We start from the raw sequence: 16,594 nt of genomic DNA on the forward strand, positions 1-16,594 counted from the left end.
GACCCAGGACCCTGACATCAACTGTGGAAAATGAGGTAAGCTTTAACTGTCACTTTCACTTTACTTTTTTTCATCTTAAACATGCTACACCTGTATGTGTCAGCCTCAGGTTTTCACCCTGTTAAGGCCAATTAAGGAAAATGTTAATTAAGTAGAATGTTTTTAAAAACATATTGAATTTAGTTATTAAAGGTGTCTTAATTTATTGAAGGTTAGCTTGCTAAATGTTGACCAGCTAAAGAGCTACAGCTAGATTAGCTAAAAAAAAATTCCACACTGTCGGGTTCCACCCTGTTAGGGAATAGGGTGGAACCCGACAGGGTGGAATTTTGGGGGCACACCTATCAGAGTGGAAATTCTAAAGAGAGAGCAATAATTATTATTGTTATCATTAATTAATAACAAAGAGAGGGAAGATAGTCAGAACTGAGGGGATTGAACTACCAGAAGGCAACAATGCAGACATAGAGGACAGCTACCAGTACCTGGGGATCCCTGGCCAAATGGGAACCATTAAGAGGCTGCTAGGAAAGCAGCAACCACCAAGTACCTGCAGAGGGTCAGGCAAGTCCTGAGGAGTCAGCTGAACGGTAAGAACAAGATGTGGGCTATCAACACCTATGCCCTGCTCTTGATCAGGTAGACTGCTGGGATAATGAGCTGGCCAAAGGAGGAGACAGAAGCCACTGACATCAAGACAAGGAAGCTCCTGAGCATGCATGGAGGGTTTCAGCCCAAATCCAGCACCCTGAAGCTGTATGCTTAGTGGAAGAAAGGAGGCTGGGAACTAGTGAGTGTCAGCACCACAGTCCAGGATGAGACAACGAACATCCACAAATACATCAGGAAGATGGCCCCAACTGACAACAGAAATGTTGCTCAGTGAATACCTCAGGCAGCAGAAACCCAAGAATGACGAGGAAGATGAGGAACCATCATGGAGGATAGGCCTCTGCACATTATGTACCACCAGCGGAGGTGGAGATGTACCAGATAGCGGAGGTGGCTGACATCCAGAAATCTGGACAAGCTGGACAAAGCCGGACTGAAGAGCAGCACAGAGGCACTAATCATGGCAGCACAGGAACAAGCTCTGAGCACAAGATCCATAGAGGCTGGGGTCTATCACACCAGGCAAGACCCCAGATGAAGGATAGACCACCCGCAGGGGCACGAGGGGAATTTTTATGTGGAAGTCAGGAACATTAAATGCACAAATATGTATATGTTTAACTATCTCTGGTCAATATGTAAACATCCCTAACAGGGTGGAACACATTCAGAGGCAATGTTTCATAAAACTACCTGTAATTACTATTTTATCCATCCCTGAGCTTGACCGTAATGGATTTCATATAGTTAAACATGTCAGTATTGAAACAAATGATAACAAAATCTATAAAAAATAAATCTTTTTTTATTTTCCAAAAGTTATGAAGCTAAAATGTTGCCGCAAAAAGAGAATCACCCAAAGGTTTGTGAATAAGTGCGGTCTAATTCATAAATGCAGACAGATTAACAACACTGAAAAAAGTGAAACGTCTAAACGTCATTTAGTTGAATTTAAATTTTATATTGTCGCAATCGAAAGTTCAGTTTTCTGGTTTGAAACTGTTTTTTTTTTTTTCACTTTACCTAAATTTAAAACTCACTTACCCTAGAAAAACCAACAGAAACAGTTTGCGCTTAAGTAAATATCTTTAAGTCAAAGGTGATTGTGTCATGTGACTCACATTCCTGTGTCCCCCCATTACCTTACTTCAGCAGTGAACATACGCTGAACAGTTCCAGACAGATCTATACTCTTAAACACACCTTTGATGCACTGCAGAAACTGTTTGTGGAGATAGAAACAAAAACAACGACACGTAGAATCTGTAGTCTCAGTGTCAAGCATTGGATTAGCCAGAGAGACATGTGGACACTGCATTTTTTTGTTTGTAATCAGAAACACTCGAAAGAAGTATAAAGAATTTCTGTTAGATGTTATTGGGATGGAACAGATTTAATTTGATTTGAGAGAAATTAGAACCACAGCATCTGATTTTTTCCCCCCGATTGTTCAAAGGGTTCTGTGTGTTATCTTCATTTTATTTAGGAAGCAATGAGAACACACGGTGTTAGAAATGCTGTTCATGTTAAAGGCTGTTACATTACCAATTTAAAGGTGAGCTGCTCAATTTGGCATATTTTTGTTTAAAAAGAGGGGTTTGGTGGGGGTTGGGATGGGGAATCATTTTTTTCAATTTTGTCTGGTTTATTTTTGTTTGCTTGTCTTTTCGCCCTACGCAACTGTTGTGTTGCTAAAAAAAAGATCACATAAAAATTTAGTCCTTCAAAGGAGAATTTATCTTCATTTCTAACAAGTTGATTTTAACTTCAAGAAATCAGCTTTTTTTGTAAAACCACAGCTTTTGTTTTATTACATTTTAAGGAATAACATAGATTTTTGTGAAGCTTTATTAAGTAAGTTGAATGAGGACATAATAAACCAATTTTTAATTACGTGTAAGTAGAAATGGTATTTCATTACACTGACTAAAAAGTATAAGTTGAATGAACTTAAAAGATTGCATGTAACAAAATTAGAGTCAAGTTAGTTTGTTTCAATTTACATTCATGATTCTGGAAAAATAAAGATTTTTTTAAATACAAATTTACATTTTCAGTCAAATCAAACTTGTAGTCTTAGTAAAAATAATAAATTTAGCTGTAACAAATTAGACTGATTTTTTAAAAGTTGGTTCAAAAGAACATTTTTTTCATTGAACATATTTCTCCACCAATAACCGTAGCTTTCATGCTACATGTCTCTTTGCACTAGGGGACTCAATACAGCTGGTTGCTAACTGGTTGTATTCTGGTTACATGCTTATATAACAGCAAAGCTGCCAAACACCTGTGTCAGTTAAAACCTGTCCTGCAGCAACTGCGTCACTTTTTGTGGAGGAATTTCTGAACTTGACTTTCAGATCAATTCTCGCTGCACTTTGAATGTAATTAGTTATCATAGATTGGATTTAATTGCCAATTTGATTCAGTCACAAAAGGATAGCAGACTGACTTTATCTTATCATCATTTTATTGTGGTTTTGATCCACCAAAGTCATTTTGAAGACAGCATCTGTGGTCCCCCCTTCAGATCTACATGGATAAAGGTGCAGACTAAAGGCATGATATTTTTTTATAGGCCATGTCTGTCATGTTTGGGTAAGGTTTAGGTTACAGCATGGTGGTAGAGTATTTAGCACCGTCACCTCACCTCAAATTCAGTCTGGGGCCTTTCTGTGTAGAGTTTGCATGCTCCCACATCCTTCCACAGCCCACAAACATGCATGAAGGTTAGGTTACCTGGTGATACGAAACTGAATGTGAATGTTTGTTTTTCTCTATGGGTGTACCCCACCTCTCGCCTCTATGCTAGCTGGGATAGGCTCCCCCACGATCCTGAGAAGGATAAGTGAAAGAGAATGGATTGATGGTTGTCAGCCTCTGTGTGTTAGCCCTGCGACAGACTGGCGGCCTGTCCAGGGTGAACCTCTGGGATAGATTTGGTGGGGTGGGAGACTTACCCCTATTTACTTTTTTGGTGAGTTAGATGGCACATTTACTGCAATATTACAGACAGATAGCTAAGGATCTCCCTACAAAGAGATTAGTTTAGCACAGAGGCTGGGAATAGGGTGGGGGGGAGGGAGACATCTGTGCAGGCCTTGTCCAAAGCTCAAAAACACACTTGTCAGCACCTCTCATGTGACACACTTTGTTTTACAAGCATCAGTCACTCACAGTCTGATCATCAGAGTGAAGTTGGCAGGCTACCAGCAGAAATGTGGCACATAAGTATTTGGGGAAAGATAAACTCTTGTTAAACTTTCAAATGCAAACCAAGCAAAAGAACAAATGGAATGCAGTTTGCAAATATCTGGCTTTTGGAGTCCCAGCGGTAGTACTAAAAAGACTAACTGCAAGCTGGTACTACTTTTAAATCTACGTGTTTGTGTATTTTCATGTTCCAACACAACCATTCCAGCGTTAACATGCTAAAATATTAGCCTCCTAAAAGAACCGAGCAGCAATAGAAGCAAAATAAAAGTGCATCTAAATATTATGATCATATGCACAAATTGGTTTAATCTTAGACGTTTGCTGCATGAAGTGGAGTCTCTTTGTGCTCTTTCCTTTCATCTTTGCAACTGTGTCGTTTAAATTGGTGACGCGAATTATGATAGAATATGGTTTTAATAAAGAAAATGGGCATATTATCTCTTTGTCTCTGTTATTTTGTTATTGTTTTTTGCGTGTCCCAATGGCCTGTTGATTTGAGACAAGCACTAAGTGGCTGTTAATGGCACAAACACGGCTGTGCTTTTAAAATAGCAGACCGCCCATTAGACTGGTATTAACAAGGTAATGGCCTGTTACTAAACTGCTGAATGACATTGTCGCTGCCGCCAAGCCGAGCTGATGGCCGCAATGCATACATGATCACACACACACACACACACGCACACACAAAGCCTGCATATATTTCTCCCATAAACAAAAAAGAAATGCGAGTGATTTGCATGCTGCGTATGTGTGTAAGCAAAGTTGTAGAGGAGTGAAAGTGATTTACAGTAACTTTGTGTTGCTGTCGAGACGTGAGGAGAAAAAGATGAGAGACAAGAAGACAGAATCTAAAAGAAAGCGAAGGAAAAAGACAAAAAGAATGAAAGACATAGCTGGAAGGTGTTATGGTAGTTATTAAAGCTGGAATGCACTACGGTTGTTTACCTCAGCCTGACTGTATTGTTGTGGCTCAGAAATTATTGATAGGTACGAAGAGACGGAGTAATAAAGAACTACACATCAGTCCTGTCTGTACATCTGACTGCCTGTCTGTTCTGCTTGTCGGATCGGTTTTAGTAACAGTTTCTCTTAAAAGCAACAGTGGCCCGAATGACATTTAAGAACAAACTCTGTCCTCGTCGTCTCTTTAGAGCTCGAAAACAGGCGGAGATGTGTTGCACGTATTGCACGTTGGCTTGCACGTCGTATGTTGCATTCTCCGAATACACGGTTGTGTACAGTACACACACACTCTTACACTGCGGTGCAGCGATAGGGCAGCGCAGTAGGGGGTATATCCCTGGGAAATCATTTCTCCCTCTCCTTTCTTCCTATTTGTAACTTGTCCTTTCAAGCAAGACGGCCCTTAAAGTTCAGTGGCGCATTCTTCAAAAAAGGCTATTACTGGCTGCCTCTGATTCTGTATCATGCCGTGCACAGACCAGCCATCCCTCCTTTTTATGTTCCTCTCTTCCTGTCATCATTTTCTGAAGCCAAGAGAGGAGAAGTCAGAGTTTCAGAAAGGCCCGCAACCAGTGCCTTTAAACCCTAAGCAGTCCCGCCTCTGACTTTGCGCCAGACGGCCATATCCTATCACCAAAAGGGCCTATTGCTTTTGATACATGAAAGAGCTCCCTCTTTGTCTCTCTCTTAGTGGATCTTTGTCTTGTCCTCTGTGACAAGTGCCTATCGCACCCATGCTCAACACTTAGGGGCTTTCATAAAGCCGCATGTGACTGCAAAGAGATACGGGCTGCTTCTAAACGGCATGAGAGAACCACGCTGTTGTTGGCCCTGAAGACCAGACAAAGAGTAAAATAGATCAAAGCGAAAGCAAACAGTGGTCGCGAGGAAGGCTTTCTCAACCCTTTCTGGCCTATAACTGAGTTTGTTTTATCCCAGGATTTAAAAATAAGGATGTCCTGTGTTTTAAAGGACATGAATTTGGAAAAAACAAATAGATTTCAAGCCAACAGATGCCATCAAATCTCCAGTGCAACACGGCACACACGTTAAAACCTCCAAATGCTGCCAGAAATTTTTACAGTGCATAAAATAGAAGAGTCATAGAGCTTCCACTTGAGTGCTCATTTGTTGGCAGAATGTGACCAGAGCTCGCACTGGTGGCTCTCTGCTCTGTGGTCAATGATGACCAAAGGCCTGCATTTCACCACCACCTCTCAGTTAACATAATTAGAAAGCCCTTCAGCTCAGGCTTGAATACTGATGGCTGGCTAGCACCTTGTTTAGGACCGCACGTTTCCCCCCCGACGCTCGTCTCCTCCCGTCAGCGTGTCTCACTCTGTCACTCCCATCGTCTGTGACCTCCACTGTCATCACGACTGCCCTTGAAGAGCAGAAATCTCTCCATTTCACAGGGACCAGCCATAAGGGGGCTTGATTGCGGCAAATTGATCCATAATCACACAGTGCTCAGTGCTTTTTATCCTGCCGCCTCTTCATCTCCACTTAAGAGGCCCGCCGTTGGCATATTTACATGCTGTCTTCTCGAGGGTTTCCTCTGCTGCCACCACTCTGTCTCCCTCCACCCTTCATCCCTTTTATGACTCTCCCAATTTTCTTGTCTCTCTTCACTTTTTCCCTCGCCCTTTCCCGTCTGGATGCGATGCCAGTCGGACTGACCGTTCCCGAGGCCCGTGCTGTCTCTCTGTAAAAGGCACACACACACATTCAGACACACCTCTGACCAATGCATCTCTGCTTTTGATTGCAATCGTCAGCTTCACACACACCCAAGGTGGTCAAGAGGATGAAGGAAACAGAGAGGGAAACGAGTGCAGAGACGAGCAGACGACAGGATGAGTTTGTAAAGGGAGAATTCAGAGGTGGATGCGGTTTAATCTAGCACATACTCTATCATACCACATGTCTTCGTGTCCCCTTTTACCTTTGGCTCACTTGCCTTTGTCTTTCTGTCCCCCTCGTCCAATTCAAAATTACTTTTCTCCAATTTACAGAGGGCTTTCAAACAGCAATTACGCTGTCATGTTGAGTAATACAATTTACAAGACGTAGCCCATAATTGAACAGTGAGCTCAATAAATAAAGCCAAAGGCAGCAATTAAAATTTTTTGACCCACCATTGTAAATTTTCAGATAACACAGCAAAATAACATGTACGACAGTGGGACAGTTGAGCTTTTATGGAGGCAGCTAAGCTTTTGCTTCTCCCTTTCAGCTCAGGCTTGAGGGAGAAAAGCAAACCATTATGAACCCTGAGAAGGGCTCCCTACCTAGTAAGCAGTAACAGAGTTACATTGATATTATGTACTTTTTCAATGCTGCGCCACTCAGTTCTTGCTATGACTTCTTCACAAGCTTCTGACTCAGAGCCATCATATCGGTTGTGACATGAATCAGGTGCGAAAGAATTTCAGATCCGCTCTTCTGTACAAGACTTGGACTGAATGCCAACGAAGCCGTAGAGACGAACCCTGACAAAGAACCTGCCGGGCGACTTTTGACACATTTAGTGATTTGGAATATATCCAAGTTGTTGTTATCGTTATGACCGCAGTTATCTTGAGCTGAGGGTGAAGAACGATGTATTTTGTCTTTGTTTACAGATCATTAAGTCATCCCACTGTAACAGTTTTTAGGATCCCTCCCATAAGATGTCAGAGTGCAGCATGACTTTGTCATATTTTCTGTCTTTAACTTTCCTGCTTTTGATTTCTTCTTTAGTGGCATCATTAAGCGTAAGAGTGGATTTGGGAGTTTGCGCTTTCACAGATTACAAATAGCTTCGTATCGCTGCAGCCTAGCTACACTGGTAAACTAACCTGGGCAATAAGGAATTAATGCGAGTGTGTTTTTATGCAGCAGTTTATAGGCGATGCCCTTATGCAAGGATCTTATTCACTCGCTAAGCAAATTATAAAGTAGCTGAGTAAAGTTTCTTGTGTTTGTTTTGCTGGTTTTTGGCTTCTCTTTGTTTTCCTCTTCGCCTCTTGTCTGTTTGCTTCTCTGTCTCCCCCTCGCCGTCCTTTCTCCTTTTATCTTTCCAGTCGTCCTCTGTGTTTCCGTCCTCACACCTGTCTGTGTAAATATCCTCCACTCTGTAGATTTCATTTCTTTGTCTGTTCAGAGAAAACACCAGGATTCCTATTTTCATGACAATTAGTAACGTTCATACTGTTTTCCTCCTTTAGGCGTCTCTCCTCCGCTCCCTCTCCCACCCCTTCTCACCTCTCTGAGAGTTTAGCTGTGTAATGTGTGGTGTGTGAAGCGACAGGGGATGCTTTATTAATGTGTGGGGAGGCCTTGGCGGTACCCCTGCCTCCCCACAATAATATGAGATGAATAAATCTGAGACACGCCACAGGCTCTCGAGCACCTACAGGCGCAAACACACCCACATGCACATACACAGAACTTAAGTCGCGGACCTGGTCAATTCCTGGGGAAGAAAACAGCATCATAAAACTCTTATCACTTTAGAGCCCTCTGCTCTTCAGCACACACCGCCATCTCTCTCTGTCTCCGCTTTTTCTTTTTCTTCCTCTCTCTGTCTCTCCGGTTGTCCTTGAGGTGGCAGAGGGGTGGTGTCAGCAGGTGGAGTGGGCTGGGGGTGAAGAAGCACAAAGCTTTGATGCTTGTTGGGTCTCACTCAGCTGGGCAGTATACAGCACCGCAGCTCATCCCAAGGCTCTGTATAAATTCAACGCCAGTGACAATTTACAGCTCGCGCCCATCCTCAACATGACACACCGAGCAGAGCTTCAAGCGTGTCTTGTTGCCATCTCACCAAAGAGAGGCTAATTTATTACAGTGTAAAATCCACAGAGCAGAGTTAGGGGGGGAGGCAGAGAAATAGGGAGGCCTTGGTCTGGAGACTTGGTGTATAATATGCTTTTTTAAAAACTGTGTATATGGAAAAGGGCTGCAGTATATGCAGGAGCACATTATCCCTCCCTGCAGTGTGCCAAAGTGTTTAGATATTCCATATTTCATCTGCTTTAATATAAAACCAAAGATGCTATTTAGGGTCCAGTAAAGTGAGGATAGTCACAGTTTAGTGCCTTTTACGTCAGAAAGTTTGGACATCAATAATATTAAAGCACAAGCTAAGTCTACCTCTATCTCCCTGAATCAAATTTAGTCTTAAAAAAGGGTAAATGTATTTAAATATATGCCATGTCTTCCAGAAGGTCTTGACGGGGCTTCCTTTGTACCCGCCGAAGAAGAACGATGAAGAAGATCTCAGTTAATTACATCACGTCACAACTTATGAGACTGAACCCCAAGTTCCCGAGCCTGCTGTCACAGAAAGAGCTGACCAGCACAATCAGGGCTGACCTTCAGAATCCATTAGATTTATGTTGTTTTTCACTGGCACTTTCCTTCTCGCTGGTAATTTCCATATTTATCAGAGCTGATCATAGTTTGACATCCTTTAATTTTTTATTTCCTCCTGGCGAGCTGCGAGAGAATGAGCGGTAATGTGCAGTTAGTGCGGCTCGTGACTTTGGCAGGTGAGAAATATGCTGAGGGAGCTCTTTGATTTGGTAGCGTGGGCATAAATTTTGCCTCCGCTGCCTTCACTCACTCATTGTCAACTCCCCCTCCGCCCCCTGCTCAGCCGCCTCCCTCTCACTGTAGCGTACGCCTCCATTCTCGTTCTCACCTAACTCTTAGATTTTTTTTAGTCATGTTCTGAGCTGTTGTGACAGGCCAGTGGAGCCGTGAAGTTAAAATTAAAGAGATTCGTAATTGAGAAACATAACCTTTCACGTGTAGGCACTCGACCACGTCTCCATGGCGGGATGAAGAATTTACGTCACAAAAACGGGCGCCTGATGGATCGCTAACATATGTAGGTGCTGTATTTTGGTAGATCACAGTTACAGCACTTCACATAAATCACAACAGTGATGTACAAATACAATTATATAATAAGTAAGTAGAGTCAATGTGATACTAAATTTAATACACTTAAATAGATACTATATATAAAGAAATATACGCATTAAAAAGGCCAAATAAATAACTATGGTTAAACTAGTTGCAGGTAATTGATGTAATCCAATTCAGTTGTATTTATATTGCGCCAAATCAAAGCAACGGTCACGTCAAGGCGCAATATAGCAGATATGAAACCCCAACCACTATGAAGAAGCACTTAGCGACAGTGGGAAGGAAAAACTCCCTTTTAACAGGAAGATGCCTGCAGCAGAAGCAGGCTCAGGGAGGGGCGGGGCCATCTGCCACGACCAGCTGGGGTGAATAACAATAGTAATAACAAAAATAAAACCACTCGTGACATAATACTTCTTCTTTGGGCTGCTCCTGTTAGGGGACAGAATCATCCACCTTACGTCACACCGACCCCCTGCATGCCTTCCTTCATCATATGTCCAAATCATCTCAACTTTGCTTCTCTAATGGTTTGTCCAAACCCTCCGACATATTCATTTCTAACCACTGCATAATGGAAACATCTCTCATGCTGAAGACGCACCAGCCGTCTCATCCTAACACATGCTTATGTTTCTTATTTCCAGCACTGTGTGGTCATTTGCTATGGCTATGTATATTTTGGTTTGGCAAATTAGCAAACCCCCTCTTTTTCCCCCCTGCATGTGGCTGATCTGTAAGTGCCAACATGAGACACAGAGGACAAAACTATCCGTGTGTTTATATAGTATCACCATTTTTGGCCATGATTTTGAATTCAACCCAGAATAGTTATGAAATGTTTACTAAATCGGTCAATCAGCTGTCAGTTTTTACAGATATTTGCACTCATTAATCCTTAAGTTAATGAGTTATGGCAAAATATAATGTCACCTGCTGGTTCCAACTTGTCATGTCCATATTATTTGATGATTTATATTTCTTTTATATCAGCTTTGTAATAAAACTATTAGTTTCAAAAAACCCATTTTGGCTTGTCAAACAACTGAAGTGAGAGTGATGCTAGTTTGACGTTTCCTACTCTTGAGGAAAAGCATTCATTGGTGGAGGAATGTTCTCTGTTTGTACTTTGATTCCTGAGAACTGTCAGCAAAGACAAACAAAAAGATTTTTCCAGAAAGGCGAATGAGATCATTTGTGACGCCTTGAGAAAGCTACCTTTCTTTCTCTTTCTCTTTTCCTCGTGTCTTCCAAGCTGCTCTTCCAGTCTCGCTCCACAGCCACCCGGCTGCTGATCTCTACTGACACCTTGAGGTCAGGAGACGCTTCTGCACAACTATGCTCGACACTCAAACGAAACTTGACCCTAACCTTCGTGTTACCTTTGTGCGACACACACCTCGGTCCGATTTCCTTTTATGTATAACCTAGCTGTGGTGCTTGTATCCTCCAGGTTCCCTGCGGGTGTCAGTGTGCCTATGGAATAGTGGGACTTAATTTTGTGCTACAGTGCTTGGCTGCGCACAGTCAGATACAGAGGAATGCAGAGATACAGACACATAAACACAACAACTACTTGGGGAGCATTTGTGAGAGCCCTGAGGAGACATAGTCTCACACACACATACACGAGCAAACACACGCATACACACAGATACTCACAGAACGATGTGGGATAAACAGTACATCCATTGTAAGCTCCAGGAGCCTGCTGGAAGAGATTGTTTTGATGAAGCAGCAAGGGCACACTAGCACTGAGACTAAATGTAGCATGGCTATGATGGTTGAATTCCCAGACAGTCGGGACCTTGGCAGCTGCCTCCAGTTTGGCTCACAACTTTCTGGGTTCTTGGTTTTACTGTAGGGAAAATGGCTGTGTGCCTTTTTCCCTTTTCTGATTGCAGCTTTGCACTGTACAGTGAGTGTGTGTATCTGAGTGTGTGCGATGGCTGTGCTCTTGTATCTGGAGCCTACACGGTGGCCCGGGGTCGAGGCCAAAGTAGAATTTGTAAGTGATGGAATTTCACAGACACCGAGCACCCAGCGGCCAGCGAAACCGCAAGCACTCACATTTACAACAAACGCCCTGCCCCGCTCCGCGGAGACTCCTGAATGGCAAAGCCATTTGTCTCTGTGAAGGGCAGAGGGAGGAAAAAGCGAAATAAAATCAGAGGCAGAGTGCTTAAATGGAACAATGTTTTTTTTGTTTACGACTCCAAACTACTCAGACAGACACGCGTGTGCTCCCACACGCAGAGAAGCACACACTCATTGCTCTGAGGTTAAATTGGAATTAAAGAGAAGGAAAGGTGCATACCCTGTTGCTAATTAGCATTTTCTGTGCTCAGCAGAAGAGGTGGAAGAATCGATAAGATATTAAGTTTGTGTATCGCAATGAAGCTCGCAATCACTTTCATCCATTAGCAACAGCAGATTAGAAGAGAAACACGAGCCAAGAAAACAGCAAAACTTTAACCTTTGTGGTTTGAATGAATAAATCCTGTTTGGCTTTTTTATGTTATTTAGCTTTATGTTGCTTAGTTTTCAATATCAGTAATGCAATCATGCTTGAGATGATTAGAATATAGTCATTCACACTGGTATGAAGAAATATGATGTTGATGTTTAACCTCAAAAGGTTTAGTGGTCCTTGTGTGTGCAAAAATACACCAGTAAAGCGGAAAAGCTCAAGAAAAGTCAAACACATCTGTGCAACACCATCTCCAAGGAGTATGTGTGGAGCGTCGAGCCACAGAGAATTCCTTAGCAAGCCTGAAGTCTTAACTCAAAGAAGACCTCTATCAGGTCACACCTGTTGCAAGCAGAGCCTGACCCTATAGATGTATAATTCACCTTATCTATTGAATATTCTGTGGCGTGTGTTGGTTTGATGATTGATTCATGTGTATCTGGCTGAAAATAGACTGTGAGGTCAGCCTGTGTTTTGACCCAACCTATCACACCGGACTTTTATGGGTTACATGTATATCTAAGTTTAATACCAACTCTCAATTGTTATTTTGTGTCCGAGAATACGTTTTTGGAGTTGCTCTAAAGGTCTGCTAGAATTTTATGCATTAACAGCACCACTTCTTTCTCCCTCTGGTACCCTGTCTTTACCTTTCTTCTCCTCCTCGCCAACTCCTCTCACTACCCCTGTTTAGACCACATGAGTGCAGAACGGGAGAAGAAGCTGGTCTTTCTCACCGCCCGCGTTCACCCCGGAGAGTCTCCCGCCTCATTTATTTGTCAAGGTAAAGTTTTAATGGGAGGTCATTGATTCAAATGCAGAACCACTCACCTGTGTGCACAGCAGCGTATGTCAGCATGCACTGCACAATGCGGTACGTATACATTTTGCTGTTAGTAACCAGGATGTTTATTGCTACTGTTGACTCATGTTTTACATCACTTTTTCAAAAATTCAAAATCATCGTTGCACGCCCTGAAAATGAAATGAAAAAAATGAAGATTTATTTTATAATCCGTGGTTTCTCCAGATGATGTAACGGCTCAAAATCCTTGTTTAAAGATCTTTCATTTGTTTAATTTTTTAAAACTTTTTATTTCTATTAAAGAGCCCGTTTACCAAATTATCACAAGACTCAGAAAAACAAATATCAAGAGTACCAAAATGTCTGGTCTCCAGCTGAGATTACATTATTATTACATTATACCTCATTAGCCTTTTTCAAACTGGAAAATTCTTTCCAAACATGTTAAATGTAGCACAATCACATTTGCAAAAAAAAGTTGAGACACAGTGTAAAATGTAAACATTTAAATAAAGGTGCAACGTAAACATGTCAAATGTTGGAAACGAGAAATGCTGTTGTTGTCATCTCAATGGTCTTGTCTGCTCCTCTTGTTGTATTTTTCCATTTCATAAAACACTAAATGCTTCCAGACAGATCTGGACTGCACACAGGCTGCCTGTGCTGTGGATAGAGGCAAAACAAACCATTAAACCAGACTAATTAACAGACTAGCTCATCGTACTAAAAAAAAGCTCAACATGTGATCAATAATAACACATCTCTGATATTGTCTGGAAACTATATGTAATGAAAAGGGATGAGCAGTCAGTCCTTTCACACTTACAAAGGAATTATAATTCTGACCTTGCACCTGAGTATAATATGCTTGAAACTTAACAGAAGAGATACCTGAGCCTATATTTTTCTATATAACAACTCGAACTATAGTCCTGAAATACAGTTGTGTTGTGGTGTCTTTGCTCCTGAGCTCTGGTAACTCAAAACTAATAAAGCATCTTGAAAAACTAGGAACCTTTGGGAAATTGTCTTTTAGCAGGATTTAATGGCTCTGTTGCTCCTTTCCATCGGCTCAGAGTGGTCAGGTTAGCTCCTGCTGGGTTCCTTTGTTTATAGGTAATGGGACTGAAAAGGAAAGGTAAAGTGTGCTCGCTCTATCTATCTATCTATCTATCTATCTATCTATCTATCTATCTATCTATCTATCTATCTATCTATCTATCTATCTATCTCAGTGTGCATATGCATCATCATGGATCAGATGAGCTGGCTTTTAGTCCGCCGTGTGTCTGTTTTTCCAGCGCCGTCAGCTCCATTCCATTTGTATCGATTTAGGCTTGACGTCTCCTATTCCTCCCTCGATTCTGATGATGCCCCTCGCTGTCCTTCCTTCTCCTTTTGTTTCTCAAAACTCAATTAACTGCCAGCCTGCCTTTGGTTTTCTTTTCAAGTCTATTTTCCTCCGTGTGTGTGCCTGTGTTTCATAGGTGTGATTGACTTCCTGGTGAGCCACCACCCTGTTGCTCAGATCCTGAGAGATCATGTGATCTTCAAGATAGTCCCCATGCTAAATCCCGACGGAGTCTACCTGGGCAATTACAGGTACACAAATGTGCATGTTTTAATTCTTAATTTTAAACCCTCCCTACACTAAGTAGAACTCACACATTACATGGTTTTGTATCACACTCTGTGGGGTTATATCCTCTTAACTCCACCTTTAGAGAGCTTAATGAATTCATATAGCTCACAGCAGTGCATTTGTTAGAAGATAGTATTTGGCTGTAGGGCTGTTCTCTTTGCCAGTCTCTCTGTCCATCCTCTCCTCCACTCTGTCTTTAACACTGCTGCTGCAGCTCTGTGGGCATCCTCCTCTCCTCTGTTTTCCTCTCCTCTCATTCCCTTCTTCATAATTGCCTTTTACTTAATAGGCTCAGCCCTCAGAATACTAATGCTCACCAAGATATGCAACACACTCCCACTGTGTTTGTAAACGCCATCTAGTGGTGGTGCCTTGCCCCTGTCCCCAAAATACATGTGCAGGGATTCTTTAGTTGCTTCCCACAGTGACAATCTCAGTAATACCATTCAGTGCGACTGGTGATGGTTCAGGCTATTGTCATTGGCTTGTTTTTGCACTGAGTGGTGATAACCAGCATATTGACAGTAGGTGAATAGTTATAGTCCTCATCCGTGGACACAGACACACAGAACGCATACACAGAAACCACACAGCTACCTCAGCAGGACACAGTGGAGAGCAGACTGAAATGGATACATGCAGAGCAAATAATCAATTGCAGTTAACCTGGGATGAGTATTTTGTTCATGGCTGGCTGTGTTGCTCAGTTGCCCTGCAGTATCAGTAACTCCTGTGTCATTATCACTGGCTTTAGCAAATGTCAAAGATCGACATGTCACAAAGCACAGCAGATTAGGGCGCATATTTAGATGTAAGCATCCCATTATGGCAATTTGACACTCCTGGTAACACTATAAGGTTGGGCGCCACAGCAGCCTAATGTTTGGGGCACGTGCCACATCATCCGTGGTTCAGCTCCCGGTCAGCCGGACTTTGATTACAAGTTCAGGCACTTCCCTCATTCCCAGTCTGCTTCTAATGCGTCTACCGTTTCTTACCAATAATGCATCATGTGTATTTGTTGCAAGGATTTTTTTCCTCTCTTCAAACACTTGCCGAGCTGAATCGAGTAAGAATTTGTGGCCTACATTTTTCTGTCCTGAATCAATCTCAGTTTACTATGTAGGGCATCATATTTAGCAACTGCCCTTTTATTAGAGGATTTGAATTTGTGTGTGCAATAAATGCTAGTATACTCGAAGTAGAAAGATAGCCATCGTGACGCCACCCACTGGTTACAGAGCCCTCAAGCTGAGCGTTGGTGTTTTGCAACCATACAGTGAAACCGAGGACACCACAAGCTGATTGGCTAATGAATTGTGACTGATAAATAGTTAGTTAGAGAATGCACTTTACGATCCTCCTTTATACCTTTAATAGTTTTATTCAGTAAAAAGTGAAAAAGCCTTTAAAGTCATCAGAAATGTATTTACTGAGGTCACAGAGACAAGGAGTCGAGGGCTGTTTTGTGTACAGTCAAAACCTATTTGCAAACAGTGAAGTCGCCCCCTGCTGTCCATTAAAAAGAATGCATGTTTACATATTTTACAATTTACACTGATGCTGCTTCCATCTTTTATTCCATGTTTGTATATTTGGAGCTTTTTACAAAGAAACCAAAGTGCTGAAAAAAAGAAAAAAGATGACAATTTACAAACCTGATATCCTGAATGTTTTAAAAAAATCACTCAGTCATTTAAGTAAGGAAGTGATTTCAGGCACAGGGATGCATTTTTATAACGTGGCAGTCTCAGCATGTGATACTAAAACCATCTTTTAATTAGTGAAGAACTGTATAAAAAAGACAAGAGGTCACTTTTAAACTTAAGCTTTGAGCAAGTGCAACTTTGCACCGTTTGTGGCCACAAGGTGCCTTTAGTCATTTGTAAGGCAAACCGCATTTGATTTTCCATTATCTCTGTGTGTGTGTGTGTGTGTGTGTGTGTGTGTGTGTGTGTGTGTGTGTGTG

The 16,594-nt window shown here is 42.0% G+C and overlaps 1 protein-coding gene across 2 annotated transcripts in view; it reads left to right on the top strand.

The window, feature by feature from the left end:
- The window catches only part of agbl4 (AGBL carboxypeptidase 4), a 341,409-nt gene that overhangs the window by 292,117 nt on the left and 32,698 nt on the right, over nucleotides 1-16,594 (top strand). For both annotated transcript variants that reach the window (XM_005734044.2, XM_013911117.1), the window contains 2 exons: nucleotides 12,873-12,962; nucleotides 14,471-14,585. In XM_005734044.2, coding sequence (XP_005734101.1) covers nucleotides 12,873-12,962; nucleotides 14,471-14,585 — 205 coding nt within the window. The remainder of the gene's footprint in view (nucleotides 1-12,872; nucleotides 12,963-14,470; nucleotides 14,586-16,594) is intronic.

This window comes from Pundamilia nyererei, unplaced genomic scaffold (assembly GCF_000239375.1).
Source record: "Pundamilia nyererei isolate P.nyererei 1_Seehausen unplaced genomic scaffold, PunNye1.0 scaffold00056, whole genome shotgun sequence".
Taxonomy (NCBI): domain Eukaryota; kingdom Metazoa; phylum Chordata; class Actinopteri; order Cichliformes; family Cichlidae; genus Pundamilia; species Pundamilia nyererei.